At 42.2% G+C, this 23,028-nt stretch overlaps 1 protein-coding gene across 5 annotated transcripts in view; it reads right to left on the reverse strand.

Annotated features, from left to right (window-relative positions):
* The window catches only part of SLC11A2 (solute carrier family 11 member 2), a 445,949-nt gene that overhangs the window by 196,183 nt on the left and 226,738 nt on the right, over positions 1-23,028 (reverse strand). For all 5 annotated transcript variants that reach the window (XR_015309911.1, XM_086965754.1, XM_086965745.1 and 2 more), the window contains 5 exons: positions 16,279-16,424; positions 12,929-13,054; positions 10,647-10,766; positions 6,719-6,825; positions 3,318-3,388 (listed from right to left, as the gene is read on the reverse strand). Coding sequence is in view for 4 of the 5 variants with exons in the window: in XM_086965754.1 (XP_086821880.1) it covers positions 3,318-3,388; positions 6,719-6,825; positions 10,647-10,766; positions 12,929-13,054; positions 16,279-16,424 (570 nt within the window). In the remaining variant the exon portion in view is untranslated. The remainder of the gene's footprint in view (positions 1-3,317; positions 3,389-6,718; positions 6,826-10,646; positions 10,767-12,928; positions 13,055-16,278; positions 16,425-23,028) is intronic.

Below are 23,028 nucleotides of genomic sequence, written 5' to 3' on the forward strand. Positions count from 1 at the left end.
GTCATGATTGACTGTGTCGAGCCCTGAAACCTGCCTGTTGCACCTGCAGCAGTTGTTGTTCCTCGATGTAGTTTGATAGGGTTTTCAGGACATGCTGTTCCACTACTTTTGCCAAAAAGGGAAGTTGGGAGATGGGCCTGTAATTCTTAAGGTTGGCTACATCTGCCCTTGATTTTTCCAGCAGGGGGTAACCCCGGCTTCCCTGAAATTGGCAGGGAAATAACACATTTCCAGTGACCGATAGAGCAGGTTGCGGACCTCTCACTCTACCCTGGGTAGAGCCATTCTTCTGAACACCCTTGGTGGACAGGTGTCCGCCGGCGAGCCAGACTTAACACGGCCCATTAGAAGGATCAAAGAGTCGCGGTTAAGCCTTGGAAATATGGTAAGGGGCTTGCCGTGGGCATAGGATGTTGGGTCCACAGCCCGGGGGCACTGGTCGACGGGCATATTATGTAACCTCGTTAGGATGTCCCTGACTTTATGGAGGAAGAAGGTCTGGAACTTATTACAATCTTCCGGGCTAGCAGTGGATTTTTGTTCTGGTTTCTGCCCAAGTTCCTTTAGGAATCGGAAGGTTTCTTTCTGCTTATTTTCAGCTGGCTTTTTTATATGTAGCAAACACAGCTTTGTGTTCGGCGAGAGCCACTGGATTATATGATTTGCGACAGGCCCTCTCATATTGGTGCAGTGTTTATTTCTTTCCCCTCAGGTCCCCGTTGAACCAGGAGGTCCCTTTGCCCTTGCTCCTAACTCTCTCCCTCCGCGCAGGTGAAAACTGGTCTATGGCTTCTCTTAGCCTGCATGTGAGGGATTCGCTCTCCTGATGAAGGTTTCCCAGCATGTGATTTTTAGGGGAGGTTTTGTGCAAAGTACCCACTAGGTCAATTGCCTTTATTTTATTCCACCCTCGCAGCACTTTCCATTCTGGGGGTGGTTGTGCCAGTTGACCGACAAGCAGAATCTAGCACCTGATCACGTAGTGGTCCGACCAGGAGCAAGGACTGATATCCGTCAGGCTGGCTTATGGCTGGGTGGTCCAGACAAGGTCGAGGTGTGTCCCTTATCATGGGTGGGAGAAATTACGAGCTTTTGAAGCCACATAGTGGTCATAGCCGCCTCCAGCTGTTTAGAGTGTGAATCTCTGGGCACCTGATTCTAGTGATAGTGGAAGTCCCCCACCACCAGAAGGCACTGGTGGTGAGGGGACTTCAGAGTGCTATGTGCTCTGAGGGTGGTTAGAAGCAGAAATGCCTGAACTAGGGAACATGAGTCCCTTGCTCACTGCACCATCAGGATTCAAGCAAGCCGGGCAGACGACGGCTGAAATGCCAGAAACCGATCCCCGGAAGCTTGTCTCCTTTCTGGTGAAGAATTGGCTTGGTAGTTTAGTCTGCCCTGTTCCCATGATGCACTGGGCCAGGGACAGACTGATTTGCATATAGCCAGGTTCTGAGCTGGGATGGTGCAGTGAGCTAAATAACGGCGATGGATCAAGCCCTGATCTTTGGACTGGGTAAGAGTGGTCTGCTTAATTCAGACACTCTGTTCATCACCACCCCCTTTTTTGAATCGTTTTTGGCAACTATAGGTGTGGCAGGGTATACTCAGACATGAGCCCCTTGCTCACTGCACCATCAGGATTCAAGCAAGCCGGGCCGACGACGGCTGAAATGCCAGAAACCGGTCCCCGGAAGCTTGTCTCCTTTCTGGTGAAGAATTGGCTTGGTAGTTTAGTCTGCCCTGTTCCCATGATGCACTGGGCCAGGGACAGACTGATTTGCATATAGCCAGGTTCTGAGCTGGGATGGTGCAGTGAGCTAAATAACGGCGATGGATCAAGCCCTGATCTTTGGACTGGGTAAGAGTGGTCGGCTTAATTCAGACACTCTGTTCATCACCACCCCTTTTTCTGAATCGTGAACTAACCACTCTGACATCTTCAGTTCAGAGAAGTAGCCCATTAGCATAAAGAGAAGCCCACAAGCATAATCGCTAACAAAATATCACTGCGGACAAATTTCCCATAATGAGAGATGTAGTAGAGGTCTGTGCTCAGATGACTACCAATCTCACGCAAAAAGGTTCAGGATCATGATACAGGTGCAGTGAGAGCACAGCTGTCAATTTAGGCCAAGACTAATACAGTGTACTGCAAATATTCATTCAACTGGTGCTTATACATTTTCTCTTTAACTCTCGCGTATATTTATAATGCTATTGGTGCAGAGCAAGTACAGGTATCACTCACATATTAACATTTTCACAATTTTATTTCTATTCCTGTATCCAACGTAGAGTAAACTATTCAAGAGTTAAACATTCTTAGCTGACATTAGTGTGTTATCTATAGATCACAAGATTAAATTCTAGCACTTCTTGTGAAATAAGCATCATCTAATATTTGCAACTGCAATATGAAGAACTGCGTAGAAAAGAGTACTTCTAGAAATCAGCTCATTGTGTATAGATCACCGTCGAACTTACTAGGCTAAGGTTCATTAGAAAATTCAGACCTGAGGGTCAGGCAACAGTTTGAAGATTTTATGAAGTCTGAACACCAAAGCACAAGCAAGAGCGAGAACCCCAACAAGAAGATAAAACAAGCAGTCTGCATGCTTCACACTTCTATTCATCCCACTGTGCAATCATCATTTGTGTACAAATGCAACAATTAGAAAACCGAAAAACAACAGAAGGTTCACAGGGAGGAGTCAGTTAGGAGCAGGGAAAAACATGCTCAGGTGGTTCTATCACAAGTCAGTCACTCTGCTCTCTCCAGACACCAATTCAAGATGCCTGTGAAACTATTGGATGATTGTCAAGGTCATCATGGAAAGAGGTAGACTGAGTGAGGTATGTCTCCCTTAATTCACAAGAGCCATTACAAAATATTTCAAAGAACTTACCAGGTCTAAAGTTTCAGATTTTTAGCAAAGCACTCAAAAGCCCCCTTGGATTATCACAATGGAAACTCCATGGGTGATTACACTGGCACATGTTACCTTAGTTAACTTACAAATTAGTTTCTTAATGCCAGTATATTTTGAAAGTTTTTCTAGCTATGACAAGTGAAGTAAGGAGAACAAAAATATTATAGGAACCTTCTTCATGAAAGGTAAAGGTACTCAAACAAGATATTCCTGTGCAGTATGCAGTATTTTCAAAATATAAATGAACTTCTGGAGTCTGCATTCTATCCTAAAGGATTAGTGTTTCTTGTTGAATTCATTGATTGACAGTTGTTGAGGAGTGTGATGGGAATACAGAATAAAAAACGAAATTTACATTTAAAGATCTTTTTTGTTTTTACTCACCATATTTATCCAGAAACAGAAACACAAAAGTGTCTGCAATTGTGATGAGGACACCACCCCACAAAGGAATCCTGAAATAAAAAAATAAAAAATACAAAAAGCATATCCACAATTAGAGAATCCTTAAATGATATAAAAGCATACAACATATATTGTGGATAAGGAGAGAATATTGCGCTGCACTGGTTTTCACTGGGCATAATCACACCAGGGTGAGTATTGATATTCTGTTAAAGTAATTTGAAGAGGTTTTAAGACAATTCTTGTCATTACTGTTATGGCTTTATGTCACAATCTAGGGACCAGGCAGATGAATATGTAAGCATGCTAGTCAATAAAGAAATTATGTGATGAAGAAGGAAGTACAGTTTAGAAAAGTTTGCATCTGAAATCAGTCCAAATGTTGCATCTTACTGGAGTGAGTTGAGCCGTTTTTACATAAGGATCAGACACATGTATGTCTTCAACACTGATTCCAGCCCACTGGAGTGTTCTCTTCCATCATGGCAAAATATCAACTTTTATACTAAATAATAAATTCTACAATTCAAAGAGAGACCAAGCAGGGATTGCCATGGTACAGACTAGACAGAGAAACCTGCATACTTATTACAGTAAATATCTATCTGCTATGATGGTATATGAAATGACATCCCCTTCAAGAATCTCACACAACGCAGAAAAATCATAAGGGAGACGCTTTTCTGTAAATATCACTTTCTAGTTCTGGTACAGACATTCTTTCCAGCTTTGGGCATTGCCTCAGTGCTACTCTTCCTCAGTTTTCAGCTTTTTCCATCAAACACTACCATTTTCACCTTGAGCAATTCTGGATTTAACAGCAGGCTGATGTGACATTTGGTGGTGCTGCCGCAATTACAAGGTGCATTGCGGGTGGAATTTACAATAGGCCTCAAACCTGGTAGTCTCAATCCTTGCAAATCAGACTGAATACGCAATTACAAGCAAGTTTACAGGCTTTTCTACTTAGGCTACTACTTTCAGCTTTAAAGAGTCCAGACTTCCTAGCCTGAGCGTCCATTGTTAGAGGGGCTTCTATGCATTTATATCCGACTGAATTTGTATCACGGGACAGACTTTGGTTCATATATATTTTCATCATGTTCACACTTTTAAATGCACTTGGCTTTGCTTTTTCTAATAGGTATAACTTGTGCACACTATTATTAATAAGCAGAGCTATGTTTCACTGTATGACTATAACAATTCAAAAACATTACTTATCACTTTTCATGACGTTTTAAGAAAGGCATGTATACTAAGAGGACCAAACATTATAAGCTGCTCATATAGGGTTTCCAATTTTAAATACTCTAAAACAGACATAAAGGGCCTAATTACGAGTTATGGGGATAAATTACAATCCCTTTGCAAAGGGATAAATTATGATCCCTGTGAGTATTTGCACAGGGATAGGAATTACGATCTGTGTGATAATTATCACACCCACCCAGTTTTCCCGTTGATATATTCCAACAGGTCAAACCTGCCGAAATTAATCGGCATAAAAGGCCTGGGAAAAAGGCAAAACATGTGGGATTCAGTGTGTTCAAAACTGATTTTAATAACATAAAAATCCCTTTTCAAAATGACTTTATTAGTACCAGCTGAGTGATCGGAAGGAGTGGAGCTAAATGTACAATCAAAGCATACAGTATCACTATTACATCGAATCACCCGACCATAAAGCCAATATAACGGAGAACATTTTAATAGAAAAAATGTATAATAACATTTAGAACAGTCAATGAGCCACTGCGAAAAAGAGAATCACTTTATATAAATCAATCATCAAATAAAACTATTAGTTATAGCGAAAATAATATTTATTATACCATTTTACATAGGATAAAAACAATGGGTACACAGTTTCCATTAATTTCTCCTTGTACATACAGAAGTATCACCAGTTATAAAATACAGTAAATGAATTCATACAATCCTCATACTCTAAAAAAAACTATCAAAATTATGTTCCATTTGAACATAATGTGCTTCGTTGTATCTGTTGACGCGGCGTTTCGGTGAAACCATCAAATTAACATCACCTTCTTCAGGACAATATTGATATTCAATTGTTTTCGCAATACAAAACAGGAAAGATGATGTATCGAGTTCATATTTACAATGGCTCATTCTTTACAGACTTGCCTAACTCATACACAAACCCTTGTTATATATACGCAATTAAAAGAAAAAATTATTTTAAAACCAATATATATAAAATATTTTCCTAATAGGTTTTATATATAATGGTTTTAAAATCCAAGATTTTAAAACCATTATATATAAAACATTTTACTAAAATGTTTAAATGTTTTATATACAATGGTTTTAAAATCCCCCCAAATTTTTTTAACTGTGTATATAGGCCCGATTGGTATAGGATGCCAATGTGTTCATTTTATTAATTTGTGGCTCACATTGAACGGCCACTATTGCCTGTAATAGCCGTCTCCAAGTAACGGCAGACCAAGGATAAATCAAAAGCGAAACTGGTTCTCAATGCCTTTTGCAACTGCAACAGAGGTGAAGTCCAATTTCCATTGGTACTGAAATCCAAAGTTGTGTACATGTAATGTACCGTAAACCTCTGGTCCCCTCTGCTTTGGCAGGTATATCTAGCCACTTGAATAAATGATGACCAGTCATATGCAGTTGGTCAGTCCAGGTTTGTAAGAGATAATCTTTTCCTTCAAATAAATATGTACCAGGATGGACCTGTAAACCCTTGAAAGTCAGACCCAACACAAAGTCTATCTGCTTCTCTACAGGGAAACAGTGCAAATCTTCTAATAAGGGCACTTTGGGCTCAATTTTGGTCTTGCAAAATATCAAGAAAGCAACTGCATTTTGAATTGGCCGCAGGCCTGAATTCTGCCATGCAGGCATTACCTCCTATGTGACATACACAATCCTTGGACTTACAGTATTAATCCAATAGTAGCCACTAATTGCTACAACACTGGACACCATGAATAATAAATTACATCCTTTTGGTTTTTTTACACATTACCCTCCAATATCACTGTTTTTCAAGGCCATGCTAACGGTGGCAACGACTAACAAGTTTTAATGGAAACAGGATGGCGCAAATATTTTGTTCAAAAGGATCAAAGTCATGCTGCTTCTCTAAGCTTGGTGAAATTTTAAAAAGCAAATAAGCTAAATCCCACTCAATAAGTCAGGAGTATCGTAGAGGAATGGCCAGCACAAACATTTCGTTTGTTGGAATTTTCAGCCAGCTTTTTGAGTGCCACGGACGCTTTGGTACAAATACTCAACGTCCACAGGTGGGTTTTGGGATAGCTTCTGAGAACAAGCATAGGGACTTGAGCTACCTTAATCTATAAGAACAGAACTAAATAGAGTCTACTTACAACCCGGCAGAAAGTAGGCTGATAGCAATGGCTGAGCCAATGACTTCTTGCATGTCTGATCCAATGATTGCCAGTTCAACCATCAACCACAGCAGGATGCGAGGGAACTGTAGCAAAAAACAGAAAATAACGTGGTCAGACTTCATTGAAGGCAAATGCACCCATGAGAATAAGCAGACTGTTTTGCACCAACTGCACCTTACAGTCAAGAGACAGACTGCCCAGGCAAGGATTATCACTTCAGTGTTAAGGTCTGCTAACTATTCTTATAACGTGTAGTGCAATGTATTATAATGCACATGGTGTGGAGAAAATAGGGTGGTAGAAGTACCCATCCTGGAGGAATGACAGAAAGAGTACCAGAGGGTATTCCCTCCCTCCATCAAATTACAAAATGCAGTCGAACAGGTGGACATGTCAGTGTGACTATAGGTCTGGAACAAGGAGCTATGAGAAACAAGTCAGGTGCACCCTCAATAGCAACAAGTGACAATGCAGGCAAACAAAGGCGGCATATAGTTGCCTAGTGATACCTACCCCAATAGAGACTCCTTCACTGAGATTTAGGGACCAATATGTTTTTGTAAGGTATTGATGCCTTTATACAGCTGTACCCTCAGTAGACCGCCTGAGTGTGCTTTTTTAAGACACTTAACTAGCACCCTCTAAGTCAGACAAGTGGGCACACTCTAATCTGTTGCTTAAAGACTTTGCTGTAGAAATGGCAAGACACGTTTTTCCCTTTCTAGCTTGGCATGGATGGCTCACTGCTAATCCTATGCTTAAAAAGTTCTCTAGAAAAACAGACATTTGAGGTGAGCAGATTCAGAGTGTAGCTCGTGTTGGTGGGTGCTATATATAGGAGCTGCTGTCCACTTAAACTTGGGAACTACCCAGAGTTAGTACGTCCCACTGTGGATAAGGAAATCCCTATCTCCAGGGGATGGGCTCCCTGGGACACAGCACCCTAGTCGGCCCAGGGAATGCAGTCCCCGGGGCCTTTAGAGCCGTGTGGAGGGGGGGGGGGGGGGGGCCTGTGCGACCCCTCTCCACTTTTATCAATTTATGCCCCTCTGCTTAGCAAATCCGTCTCGAACGTGAGTTGCACCCCATAAGTTCATCAAAATAAAGGAATATGGAATCTTTAAATGATTACCACCTTGGAGACAGCATTACAGCTTTGGAATTCAAGCAGATTGTTCATATCATGATTAACATCGGACTGTGTACACGACATGATGGAAGAGGACATTAATTTGTTTTTGCATAGCCTGGATGCATGTTTTAATACAGTTCAGATGTTCATTTATACAGCAAAGAGTTGTAATATGTTTTGCTTACGTTTATTTATTTATTGGTCATGATGAAAAGCAGGGATGCAGTTATTTGCAGTTTGGTTACAGGTTTTTTTAGCACCGAAGTAGTGGGTGATGAGAATGGGAGTTTTCTGTTTGATCTAGCATTGCGAACGGAAGAGGTCACAGGGTTTTGTGCTAATTAAGGGTTTATCTTGCACACATGGGCGAGTAGCATTTAAAGAAGATTTTGGTGGGAGGTTGGTTTATTCGTTTTCGTTTCACACGGAAGAAGACATGCATATTTTTGGAGCCACCGGTTCTGACAGTGAGATAAAGGGAAACATCGTAGTATTCGTAAGAATGATTAAACAGCATGGGGAAAGGGGAGAGCATTTGCATGATATCGTGTCTGATTTTATGCTATGAACAGTTGTTATGAACACTTGGCAAGCAAACAGGATTCATTATTGGGAAATGCTTTTTGTTTTTATGATCGCAGAGCGCAAGGGTTTGGGAGAGGACTTTAGTTCACTTTCATTAATTACACAGGGGAGCTCACGAGGGGAGTGCAACAGAGGAAGGGTTTTGGTAAAGTTTGTGGCGAGATTTCTGTCCATCGTGATATTTCGAGGTAGGAAACGCTTTGTGCTTCTGTCTCATTGTTTACACAGCTTGTTTGATTTATTACAGTGCCCCTGAGGAAGAACTTATAAGGGTTCGAAATGCATTGGGCTCTACACGTTGCTGACTTGAAGGAATGTAAAAAGCACGTATCAATGTTTAAGCTTACTCTGGCGACATTTGATATCTGAAAATGCATAATAAACATTCCAGTACCATCATGGTTGTTTCCGCAGTGATTTAATAAACTGGGATAAATTGGATTACTTTACTGGATTACAATGGATCACTATGGTTTACAGAGAATAATATGGTTATTTCGGAGGAATGTCTTCCTATTTTAGCAGTGCAGCAGCAGGGGGCACTAATGGTGCCCTTGTTGGAAGGACCCTCTGATGGCTCAGCCACAATATATTTGGCCCCGGGGGTAGGCTCCTCGTAGCCTCTGATGGCTCGGGAAGAGGGGGAGAGCATGTATCCACCCTCCCCATATACAATGTTTGCCCCCGAGGTTTGGCTCCCTAGGGCCTCGGATAGCTCAGGGAGGAGGGCTGTGCGTCCCCCCAAACACAATATTTTCAGCCCTGGGTTGGGTTCCCGGGGTGTCTGAAAGCTTGGGGAGGCTGGAGCCCCGCCCTTTTATGAATACAGCCCCAGAGGTGAGCCCTCTGGCTTATAGTTGATAAATGCGTCCTAGTCGTCAGTTGTTTTTACTTCAGGACAGAGGACTAAGTCCCAGAGTCCTGTAATGGCTACCAGCAAAATGTTTCTGATATTGCAGGCAGCCTATCAGAGGGCTTTGTCCCGCAAGTATCTGTCTCCTGCGCAATCGAGATGGCCCAGGGGAAATTAAAGATTCCTGGGTCCCTCAGAACAATCTATTTTTAAATTGCCATATCTCACTGGTCATCTTAGCCAACTTAAATAAGGTCAGTTTCTTCGAAATGCAAACTCAAAATTCCTCCTATGCATCCATAAATTAAATACAGTTTCGCTTGGGTACAGATCTACCAGGGTATTACGACATCCCTCCAACCCTCCACCAACCTACTGAAATGTCATGACTTGCATATCTGAATGGCTGCAAAGATTACACCTATAGTGTCCTACAAATAGGGATTTGTGATTGAGCACCTTGAAGACCAAGTATGTAATACACACCTCAGAACTATTAGTACACTTAGTCCATAAGTCTCTTCTCCTGCTCCTTTCCAATACACTTTTTAACTTTCAAGATCATCTGCACCCAAGCCAACCAACACTAGACCTGGGACACATGACTCCTATTTGTTTCTCTTACTTACTTAAATATGTTCCTGGTGGATGATTTCCCAAAAATATGTAATTCAGAGAACTTGGTAAGCTAGACAGTAATGTTAGGAGATCACTGGTAAAAAGTAAAGGTTATAAGTGGAACAATACAAACATTAACAGTCATAATCACAGGCTCAGATTCCCTGAACAACACTAGTATGACCCATAAAAAACACAAATTAAAAACACATCACAGGACAAAAATGATTACATTGCCACCTAAAAGTCTGATGTTCAAAAGAGTGGCATTAGGTAGTCAAGGTGTTCTGTGTCTAATATGGACCACCAAACCTAACCCTTATTGTTGTACCTGTCACTGAACTATCTATTGAAGTGCACACAAAACAAGCAGCATTAAAGAAAAAACAGACAGATGGGCTTGTTGCAGCACGATCTCCTACTGCATGGCACAGAACTCTTATTGAAAGAGGAGTTACTATAAATGCGGTATAGCCAAAGTTGGTCTGAGAGTCGGACCAGATGTTCAGGTTAACAATTACAGACTGAGTAAATGATTCCCTATCAGAATAACTGAACCAACATTTACACCATAAAGATAGCTTTCAAAATTGGACAGGATCTGGCCTTCAAGAGCTTGAGACATTCATACAATAGGCAGCCTACGAACAACAACAAAAGTCTTTCAAGAGCCATGCGGATGTTGAAGGTTGGCGTGCTTTGGAGGTGCGACCTACCTTAGGATACTGTCGATTACACACTTCAGCAAGATGAAGCCCTGTGACTACACCCAGTCGTGCTGCCAGTCGTTGTAAGAGAAGTCCAATGATTGTCGCAGTGAGCAGGACCCACAGGAGCTGGAAAGGAAGAAACAAGGTTGGACAGGAAATAATTAAACAGGAAGCAAAAGTACACCCTGGGAGATACTTTTGAAAAACACATGGGATGCATCCGAAGCTTCTGTGCAATTGTAACATGTGTTAATGACTTATGTTACCTTAAAATGGGGAAAGAAAGTAAGTAAAAACTTTACCTACAAAATGTCTCAGTTAATGTTGCATGCTTGATATGATGTAGCACTCAGAGGCCTGAGAGTCACCAGTGGTTGCTACAAATTGTTCCAATGGTTAAAGAGTTTCTCTATGAGAATGTATGACCTACTTGTGGAAATGTGTGTGTTATGTCAGAGATGCTCCAAAAAGCATATTTGTGAATAACACCCAGTGTGAGCAGTGAATAAGTTACATGTGTGAAAACAATCCAACATCCTTCTCTAGGCCCCTCTTCTTTTACTCCACAAAATATAAACCTTGATTCCCTCCTCCCTAATTGCCACAGTAAGTTTTAGGTATTTCAGCTAGTTACGCAAGACACAGATCACAATAATCTGCTGTTGGTGTACAATGTAAATTCAGTAGTGTCACATACCATGCCAGACTACAAATGACTCAAAGTTACCAGCTCCCTCTGCTGGACTTGAATCCAGGCTTCAGGCATTGAAGTGTAGTTCCTATTTTCCCTATAGGCCCTGCGCATTGGAATAACATAACAGCAGTGTAGACGTAGGACTGAGGTCATCTAGGTCTCTACTGACTATGTTAGACTTAATTTAGGTTTGCGCCAGCTAGCTCAGAGGTCACTGGAAACTTTCTTGACTGAATAGGAAGGGATCAGCTTCCCTGGCTCAGACAAGAAGGGATTCAGCTTCTGACAACCGCATAAACATGACAACTTTGCTCCCTCAGAATAAGAGTCAATCTCTAGAGTCGTGTGAAAACAATTGACACCTATTTCACTCAGTCAGATGTGCATTCTTAGTTTCACCAGAGTGCAGAGAATAGAGAGACGGGCGTTTTCAATAAAAGGTATTATTTATTGAGCAGTCTTCCTTCTCATGCAAGAGAAATGAACTGCCACAATCGCAATACTTAATGTAAAGTAAAGTACGTACAGTAAAAGGAGTATTATGAAATAATACTGTAAGAGCATTGATATGGTTTCTTAGCCATAAGACACTTTAAAATGGATAAAATATATATACATATATACATAGGCTAACGTGCTCAACTGGTGCTTCTAAAATACGCCTACCCCGGTGTACCTGACCTAAGCCTAATACGTAGGAAGGAGTAAGTAAGTAGCAGTTTAAGTTAAGTAGGTTTTTGCCAAGAATCTGACTCAAGAATTCTCTCTACGGGTTTAGTCAGCACTGTACCTTGGGAATAGAATGTAGGAGGGATGGTATCTCTCTCTCAGGACTCGATATCCCTGTCACCCGCAAGGGTAGGCTGGAAACGCCGGAGCTGGATTTTCTCGGCAGGAGAAAAGACAGCGTCTTTCTCAGCGCGTCAAGGAGGAGGGGCAGCGTCCGCGGGCTCTCCGCGTCTGCTGGGCTCTCAGCAAGTAGATTAGCTGCTCTGCTCCAGAACCACCACCGTGTGTTTGCTTAAGGCAACATTGGTATATTTATACGTGAAAAGTGCCGAGTTTGACGTAAGATTTGGACATAAGACTTCAATAAAGATGTCACTAAGAACTGGCCGTTCTTACAGTGCTCGCAGGAGTTCTATTACAAATCAAAACAAAGCAAGCGGGGATTTCCCAGGTTGCTGGAGGTTTGGTGTTGAAAGAACTTGTTGTGCTTTCTAGGAATCTAATGAAGTAGCTTTTGCCGTGCCTTGGGCTGCAAGGGCGATTTACTGAAATATGGATCTGTTTCTTATGCCATTATAGGGATATGCATTGATTATAGCCGTGTAAGGGCATAAAATGGTAATATTGATTCAGATTCCTAGATAAAAACACTACAGCATCAAATACTCATCCCCTATGTCATATTGTGGAGGTTACCATCCCAGGAACATATAACTAAGTAATAAAAATGTGCACGTGAGCATCTAAAACTAAAGAAGGACATACATAAATCAAAGAAAACTAAATTAAACACAAAACCTAAAGCTGAACAGAGAACAGAGCTACAGGGAAGGTTACATTATCGGGCAAAACAACGAAGCAGTACCTTAAATCCAGCTACCGCTCCAGACTGCAAGTCAGACTCGATGTTGCCCGGGTCCAGGTAGGCAATGCTCATAAGAAATCCTGGACCAGTGAAGGCCCAAAGCTTGCGAAAACTGAACCATGTATGCTAAAAATAAAAGCATGACGGATCAGAAGAATACTTCAGGTTATATTGTGTTTCACAACATTTACAGACATTCCCTTTCCCAGTGTTAATGCACGGAAGGCAACCATAGACTGTAAAAGAATTGAACATCCATGATCAATGTTAATAAACAAGTCAGAGCCCTTCATTTGAGATCATTCGCAGATATCGGAAAGATGGCAGCATGTTGCTCCATGTCAGCCGAAGATAAATGCAAGCTTACACCATCACAAGCAGCATAACAAGCTGCCACTTACCAGTGCACTAATCAGACATATTACAAAAGTCTTCTGGCAATTGTAAACAAATCATGATGCAAGTAGGTGTCCTCCCAATGTGAGCGCACATACTTGAACCTGTTCCAGGGCATATATTAGAGAGACAGTTGTGCAAGTACGAAGGCCAGAATTAATTCACAGTACATTTAGGAAACTGGGCAGAAACCAACCCCAAAATAGTGAATCAACTGTTATATTTAAACTACAAAATATCACTCAACAGTAACCCAGCCACAGTTCTAAAGTGCCCCATCCAAGTACAAGAATCAAGTTAATTTGATGAGCAACATGATACTGCTCCCTTGTTAACATAAAAGGGTCCCAATATCAAACTTAAAATTATTACCAAGAAAGTGCGGATAATTCACACAACAGGAAATAATGTATCCAACTTGAGCATGAGTTTGAGAGGCTACAGGCAATGTAATCAGTTGGGTGCACCCGAAGTAGGCAAATGCATGCTTCACTACAACGAGGAATGTCCTAGAACACGTATGAATGGCTTCAGATGAACCATGAGTGTTACCAGAGTACAATAGATGTAACTCCAATGAAATCAAAATACAAGGTATTTCCACATCTAAAAACACAAGTAATTTCTTCCTCTGAAACATGCATGTTACTGGTGGCCCATAATGTATAATAGAAGTGTTTAAAATAAAGGAAGATCTTGCCCAAAATAAATACACAGTTGTTGTTCAGATAAACATGCAGCAGATGTCTTTGTTCTCAAAGTAAGTAAACGATTTCTGTGCCACCAATGAATCAAGCGATGTTCCCCTTCTATTAGATATACAGAATAGCATGTTGACACAATTTGCAGAGTGGGAAAGAGGAGATGAGGCAGTTGTTGCTGCCAAGGCTTACAGCAGACATAGATGTTCCAGAGGGTGGCAATATGCTGTAGCGATACCATAAACGCTTCCATGTGCTATGGCTGGTTTAATATCACCACCAGAAAGAAAACACCAAAAGGACACAGCTTCTTTTGAAATAAGGAAGAGTATTGTCGGCAACAAAGAGTCAGAGGGATACTCTGTGGAACTGATAACAAGTGAGCAGAGTTCCTGTTTGCATAGCTGGCTATATATCTGGGTTAGGACAGCTTTTCCGGCTACTACTCAATAGCATTGACCCTTCTATTTTCCTGCTTATTTAATTATTGTAGTAACTAACCTGGTCTCAACAAGTGTTACCTCAGTCAACTGGAGTACTGGTTTCTGCAGCAGACTTTGCGGCCGGAGCAGATAGTAACCCAGATTGTGAAGTAATCTGTACTTGAATTTAGCTAGACTGGACATTTGGTTGTTCCATAGCACTGCCTCACCGCTCAGCCCCCGTTCTGTACATGGCATCGAGATACTCACAAGACTACCTTTAACTTCACGTACAACAGGAAAAAAAAATTACTCTTCCTTTTTCTCTCCATAAAATACAGAAATTCCAAAAGCCCTGAAATTCTTTGCCCTTGCTTTTAGCTCCCAAAGATGGATGATGAAACAGTGGCTTATATTCTTTGGTAAGCAAGAAAAGAAGGTCACCAGCTACAATGGGACAAACTTTATAATCACAGATTATACAGATTTTTGAAAGAACAGAATAAAATAGGAAGCTCCTGCGTCCAGAAAATGGGGGACTTTCTTTCTTTGATTTTTTTCCCTAGCTATGTGAGTAGTTGAAAATCGACTGAAAGTCATGGATCAGAGACCAATAAATGACACTGAGCATCATCTATAGCACTCAGATCCAGTGTCCTGAAACAAAAAGGTCACAATATTGTTGTGAAGGGACACTCTATAAACTCGAAGCTCAACAAAGGTCTACAAAGTGTGACATGATTACCTCAGTTATTGAGGTCACTCTTGCCCCAGCTCTCCAAAACTATCATCTATGTTAACAGAAAACAACTTTTTGAACTAGCCTTAGGATCCCTCTGGAGCCAAAATTACAAAATGCTGCGGTGGGGGAAAAGGAGAATTTGGTAGTGGACACTAAGATGAGAAATACGTCTTCAAAGTAAAATGTTTAGAGCAAGAACGTGCTCTCCTAGCCTCTTTAGCAAACACCATGGCCAGGCACTAGACTTGCTGGAGCTGGAAGATCGTTCCAGAGTTATTGGCCTACACCACCAGTTATTTACGTAGATGCCACTTACTGTTAATGGGGAGCAAGAGGAAGGTAGGCTCAAACACTCATTCTCATCATGGCTTGTTGAAGCATTATGCTGGGCCCTCTGCACCATCTAACGAGGACGGCTCCAATAAAGCTCTTTAAGGCAGACCCACAAGTAGAATTTGATGTGACCTAATCATGCTAACATTTACTTACATTTAGAAATCCCAACGCGGGCATCTTGAAAGCATGGAAGAAGCTACTTACTTGTAATGAAGATTTAAAGATGGTTTACCCGCAACAATGAGTCTTTAACAGCAGTGTATTCTCTGTGGTATTTAGTAAAAAAAAAAAAAAAATCCTAGACTTGCTCCAAGGGTAGACACTATGATAACAACGCACTCTTGTCATTAGGGCCCAGGAAGTTAAAGGGCTGGCAAAATGATTTTTGAAAGCTACAAATTAAGACTTCCCAGCAATGCTGGGCAATACTCAGGTGCTGAAAGGTGATTTACAGAGCATGCGACTCAAAAGACCCGAAGTTGTAGACCCTGAATCCTGAGTGACACCTTAACCCTAGCTTGACTGGGAACCCCAGCTATCGGTTTTCAAAACTCGGGCTCCACCCATGGCTTTGCAAATAGCAATGATTCTGTCTGTCAAGGAGCAATAAGATACCTTCTATCCTCCATTATGAGGAAGCTAAGAATGTGATTAAAGTTCTGACAGATCTGACTCTAAATCATGTCATCACTGGTGCACTGATACCTTTAAAGCTGCATCAAGCATCTGCTATCACCCACTGTCAGCACTCACCGTTTCATCTTCAGGAATGGGGACCTTCTCATCGAAGTAGGTGGCAAACAGCTCCTCTTGAGACTCTGGTGATGCAGGTATGGTACTGTAGTCACTGGCCGCTGTGTTAATGTCTCCATTTCTGGCACCGTCTCCAGACCCACTTTCTAAGGCAATACAATAATTACAGGGTTAGCAGCATTCACAGATGGATAACAGGCAATACAAAGATTCAGTTCTAAGCAATTACGTGCAGACTTGCAGCAGAAGAGGGGATATGGGGAAAATAGGGCTCAACTCCAGGCACTTTTGACAATGACATGATAATGATGGAATCCGTTTCAGAATATTAGTATAGATTCCGGAAGCAATAGGCCGCAAGCTTAGTGAAAAAGTAGGCAAGAGGTAGGAGGGCTTTTAAGTGTATGTTTAGTAGAAACACAAGGTTTCAGGTTTGGCAGATGCTCCCAAAAGATGCAATTGTCAGGAATGTATGCAATATTGAATGTTAACACCAGTGCCAACTGAATCAGGAGTATGCACTTTATTGCCAAATGGGAGTTAACAGAAGATGCTCCAACATTTTAGCTTTTTCACAACACCACATTGTGACTGAGCTTGTAGAGCATAGAACGGTTAACACTCATTTTCCTGAAAGCCAAACTGCAACACAAGCAATGAGGACTGAGAAGAACATCAAAAGATGTTTCAAGCTGTGGTATTTCAAGTACAATTGACAAAGTCCAATATGCATGGTCTACAAATTATCAAAAAACAGGCTCAGTGGTCTGTTGATGACCAACTACCGAGAGGTTATGTTCAGGGCACAAGAGGTGGTTTTTGTATGCCTATTCATACATTCTGAAAAGAATATAAAGAAAAAAGCACACCGTTTTAGTCACTAAAGTTTGTCATCAATTTATGGCCCAAGGACTCCACCTTTACATAATATGATGCCCAGATTCCAAAATGAAAGCTGCGATGTTTTGACAAAATATTTATTAAGGCTGTATAATGGATAATGAAATTGGAGTCAGGATTAATTAATTTTTCGTTTGGTATAGTTTGGTATATCAAAATAACCTTTCTCTGTGAATTGAATTGTTTGTTTTCACATTTTCCAGAATTGCCACAAAGGAGAAAACAATTAGTCTCAAATCGGAGAAAACATTATCGCCACTACAATATTAATCTCACTACTATGCAAGATCTACTGCTGGCTGAAGTGGTGACTGGACTTTTCAAAACCAATCATGTTTTTGAGCTAAGATTGGCACAAAGGTAATCTGCGCTGCTTGTTGAAGGTAAGCCATCATGGTCATTATGTTTTACGCACAGGCCTGAACGTTTTACCCTAGTACGTTTGCAAATCACACCAGGCCACAGGTGGTTCTCCCTTTCACTGCTTAAGTTGGCATCAGAACTAGGCTCTGATGCCAGGTGGATACCCAATGTGCAACTTATTATTTTGTGTGGGTGGCCATCATAGATGAACCCAGGTTATGCAGTGACTGATGCTGCTAGTTCTGTAATTTTTAGTAAAAGGTACTAGCCTTTTACCTTTACAAATGTAGGAAGGGTGCCTATTTGCTCTCCCCTGGAAAAGACCTGTTCAGTCCGGGAAACATCCTTTACAACAAAACTTTTTCCACGCAGTACCTTTACAACGCAGGATTTACAACGCAAGTCGTTACAACGACTTGTGCTGGAGGGCGCTGTAGGATAGGGAATAGTTTAATTTACTATCCAAAACCTTCCCTACTATCCACGGGGACTGGAGTTGGAATAGTAAATTAAACTATTCACTATCCAGCGCCCCCCAACGCAAGTCGTTGTAACGACTTGCGTTGTAAAACCTGCGTTGTAAAGGCATGCATGGAAAAAGCATGCGTTGTAACGACATACAATGTCAATGATCACAGACGTTGGTTTTCTTAGTTGTGATTTTCTTTATTCCAAAAAAAGGGTGTACAGTCAAAACACGGGTGTTCGCAGCCGATGCGTTTCGTCCTCAAGGGACTTCTTCAGGGCAAATTCTTTTGAGTATATATAGTCATCGTAATCGGTTTCTTTGTGGATGAGCGTTTCCAAATGATCTCTTAATTGGTAGTATTAGGAAGCCACAAAATCGCATGTGCATGACAAAGAGTAGTCAGAATGTGAATCGTCTTCAAGAATTTCGCAAGATTTCTATGAATAGTCCTCTTTGGTTATAATATAGATTAGTGTTCAGAGGAGGATGGACAGAAAAATAATTGTTCCATCAGGGATGACTCTTGATAAAGTTTTAGATTCCCCGCATCCTCCTTCGTACTGCACCACGCGAAGAACGGCTTCCTTCCCAGAATAGAAACCGATTAAGATGACTATATATACTCATAAGAATTTGCCCTGAAGAAGTCCCTTGAGGACGAAACGAGTCGGCTGCGAACACCCGTGTTTTGACTGTACACCCTTTTTTTGGAATAAAGAAAATCACAACTAAGAAAATCTACGTCTGTGATCATTGACATTATATTTCTGGAATTGTGTGGTGCACCTTTGCTTTTAAGTATTAATTTACTGAGTTCTTGGATGAACTATCACTGTGACAGTGGGTGTTAACCAGTGTGCACACACTTCGCCCATACAAACTACTCAGGGAGATTTAAAATTTGGGGGTGATTTGGATTAGGTGCTATAATTAGGAAGTTTCCACTGTCTCCTTTGTCTTTTGAAGTTGTAACAACATACATCCTTCAGTCCCTTCCACAACTTGGGTCCTTGACCTTCACCATTTGGGGGACATGTATGAAGGATGGAAGGACATAAAAGTGATAGGTGGAATACTTGAATTCATCTCAACAGTGGAAATGAATGTGACCCTGTGTAATTACACAGGACTGCATTCATTTCCACTGATTTTGCTCATCAACTCGACAAGAAAACCCCAAATGTACGCAAATTTAGCTTGGTTCTGCTCCAGTAGGACAGTCTAGCACAAACTGCTAGTCCATGTTCCCTATAAATGGGACTATGTCTGTAGGATGCCTGTAACATGGTTGAGGTGTGTGGTTTTTTTTTTTGCTGTGCTACCCTGGACAAATGAGTGCTGGAGTCCAATGGACTACACATGAGAGTACTGCAAAAGATAGTGGTCTCTGTTGTGGTGAGCTGGTAATGTCCAAGTCATACATTTCAAGCTGCATTTACACACTATCCCGTCCACCGCTCATGAAACTGTTGTACCTTCTAGGTGAGAGTATCCGCCAGTTCGAAGCACTTGTTTAACATAGTTTTCCCTTGTAAGAGAGAAACTTAACCCTCCCCATTTCCTCTGTAGAGGCCATCTCGCATACCAATGATGTTTAACCAGAAAGGGCCAAAACATATCCCGTTCTGAACCAGCCCAACCTGGTTCGAGTGTGGATAGAGAGGCTGAAATGTCAGTAATTCGGTTGCACAGGGAAAGAGGCACCCCCAGAATTCGAGGAGCCTTTCAACTTTTGAACAGTGCCTGTGATTGGCTGATTGGTAGTTCGCCTGTGGCCAGCAGAGGAAGATCAACATTGGCCAACTCACTCACAATTTTGTCAAAAATCATGGCAGGCCAATGCACCAGTGAAGGAGAATGGCACAGAAAACCCAGGAATGGAACAGTTTTGTGGCTCTCCGTCTACCTCCAGAATGTGGCTAGGTCTGGGAAGTATCCTGAATGGCCGGATGAAAGGGAAGAGGGCCTAAGAGTCAGCCGACTGCCAGTACTGTCGTGAGGATAGTGCAAGGCATTGAAACTGCCCAAGAACCACAAGAGAAGCAAGACAGAAATTTAAGTCGAGGATCAGCCTCAACACATACACCTTTCAAGAAGGGTGAGCCTGCATTATCCCAAGCTCCCCTGTGCCAGGAGAGTGTCTATATCTACTGCCTCTTCCGCTTGAGTGAGAACAGAAGCAGTTGGTCTTTATCCCACATGCTGATGTCCCATCTCCTAGGCGAAAGGATCTGTCAAATTTCAAAACACTGGCCATCTATTTGGGTGCTGACCCTACCTTTTGCTTAAGGGACCAGTTGGATCATTTTCTAGTCATAGAAATTCAGTGGCATGGACTGTGACCTCTAGTGGTTACTAGTGAAGAGTCACCAGGTCATGTGACCCAAGTAAGAAGTGCCTACGATTCTCAAATGTGAAATCCTACTTGGCTGATTTATTTTTGATGCAATGCCACAGCGGAGAGTGACATCAATCTCACCTTGTTTGTGCTCAGTCTGCTGCATGGGGAAAAGAAGACTAGTGCAAGCCTCTCGTTTGCTGGAGTGAGAAGATAATTGAAGTCTGCTTGGCACTGCAGTGAGGGGATGTTTACAGAGCAGAGACCAACTAATTCCAATATACCCCGTTGATACTCATGTCCGGCGAATCTGCAGAGAACAATGCACCTTGGTAGTTCACATGAGCATAGTTCAGTTTTACACACTATGGACCGCATTAGTGTAGTGTCATGCTTGTGCTACCTTCTGTTGTGTTTGGAGCAGATAGGGAAAGTAGCTCAGTGAGGTGGGAGGGAATAGCAGCTTCTAATTTGCAGATAGGCACATTGTGAAAAAGTAAATCAAAACACAGGCTAAGGCCTTATTATCTGTGGCCTAATCATTCTAATACAGTTATAACAGGCGTTACCAGACTCATCAGATCTAAAGGTTTGGCAGGAATATTGCACCTCCATGGTGTTTCCAGTGGAGAGTAGATAAACTGCCTGCATTCAATACCTTCAGGTGAAATAATGGGGAAGAACATGCAGTTATCAGCATAGTAAATTTAATTCTTTCATGTTATTGCCCAAAAACTTGAAAGGCAGTTCTTTACCACCCACAGGCATTACTGGGACCCCCAGTAATGGCAATTCCAGAGGAGGAACATACCAGGCTTGATCTCAGGCCACTCCTAATGGCGGCCAGGGTACAGCTGCACCACTGGGATCCACACTGTACCATTGGAATCCTACTGCCTACTGCCCTATTTGCTATTCTAGGCAGGCGGCTAGCGATTATGCCACATTTTCAGGACGCGTCTGTAGTGAAGATTAAGCAGAATCTTGAAGGATCTCTTTTTCCATTATGGCTCTGGAATCTGACACTTAAAAAGATCAAACTCCCAACAAATGTGTAGCCATGCAGAACTGACTGAATGTTGACCTGCATGACATACACTCTCATATATACGTCTATATAGTGTCTGCCTGGCTGCAAAGATGACTGCTTAGCTGCGGCAGTTTTGTCTGCCTGGTTGCCTTGTGCACTGGATGTCTACACAGTTGCCTTTGTAGATGCCTAGCTATGAGAACATACACACATACATTAGGGAGATATGGCCTAGAACCTAGAGCCCGCTGATTTTGGTGAAATCTGGGGACCCAGGTTCAATCCCAGGCTCCGCACTTGACTAAACATCGTGTGATTCTGGGCAAATCACTTACCTCCTTGTACCTACAAAAAAGTGACATGTAATGTGTGAGTTGTATTTGTGTAATTCCCTGCTTGATGTACACAATCTTGTACTTGGTCTCCCACTTCCCCAAGTAATGTACAGCGCTCAGTTCTTTCCTAGCTTGACTTGTGCTAAATAAATACCAACAGATACATATATGTGCCTGCCTGTCAGGCTGCATTTCTGCTTATCAGTTTAGCTAACCTATCTCGTGTGTGTGTTTGTGCATGTTTAGTTTCATTGTTCCCGGTCACTGTTCACTTACATAGAACTGTAAAACGTCTGGCCTGATCCAAACAAAGAAGCAACAACAGAAAAAACAAATAGCAAAGCTAGTTTGTCCTGTCTTTAGGGTCTATTAGCTTTGCCAATGGTTTTAGCCATGTTGCACTAAATCTCTGATGCTGTGCAGCATAATTAATAAACAGGGGCCGGACCAAAGAAGCTGGATTTTACAAAGTGACGCACCTGTCTTTTTTATTTTGTTTTGTTCAATTAGAGTTGGTTCAGTTAAAAAAAAAAGTAATATGAAGAGGTTGGGTGGAACAAATGCAAAATTAACACAGAGCGGAATCATGGAGTGGGGAAGCAACAGGAAGGAAGTAGGAAGCAACACAGAGGGTGGAGTTCCGTAGCGGGGGCCTCCCTTCTGCGATGAGCCGCATTAACAGGCATCACAGCGCGCTGCATAAAGACGCAGTCACAGACAGAGTGCTGTTAGACGTGGACTGCCTACGCAGCCCTGCCTCCTTTATCATATACATGCGCGCACACCAGCTGGCGAGTTCGGAACTTTACTCCGGGCCTTCGGTCTCTCAGGGTAACAGGGTCTCCTGGCTGGAGCGGGCAGACTACCGCTCTCAGAGTCTGGCTGGCATTGTTATTACGCTTCTCTCTCCTCCTGAGTGCCCCCTCCTAGTCGAACGGAGAGGATGCCCAGCCTGGGGCAATGGGGGATGCCATCTCGCCAGGTGTCGTTGAACATTAGCGCCAGGGTGATTGGCGTGTTGAACAATGTGGTGTGCTCTGATATTCTCCTAGGAACCTCTGGAGTTCTTGCCCAGGGTCACTCTGCTCCGCCACGGAAATACAAAGGGTTTTGTTTATCGTTCTCATGAAACGTTCCATCTCCCCATTGGCTTGGGGCCACTGTGGGGTGATGCGCCGGTTCAGGATGCCCTGGTGGTGCATGAATTCGCAGAATTCATGTCTTGGAATGTGGGTCCATTGTCACAGCGGAGTTCCTTCAGACTTCAGACATCCGAACATTCCAAATAATTTCTGAATCGCCGGGCCAACATGGA

The sequence above is a fragment of the Lissotriton vulgaris genome, chromosome 1_1, assembly GCF_964263255.1.
Source record: "Lissotriton vulgaris chromosome 1_1, aLisVul1.2, whole genome shotgun sequence".
Taxonomy (NCBI): Eukaryota; Metazoa; Chordata; class Amphibia; order Caudata; family Salamandridae; genus Lissotriton; species Lissotriton vulgaris.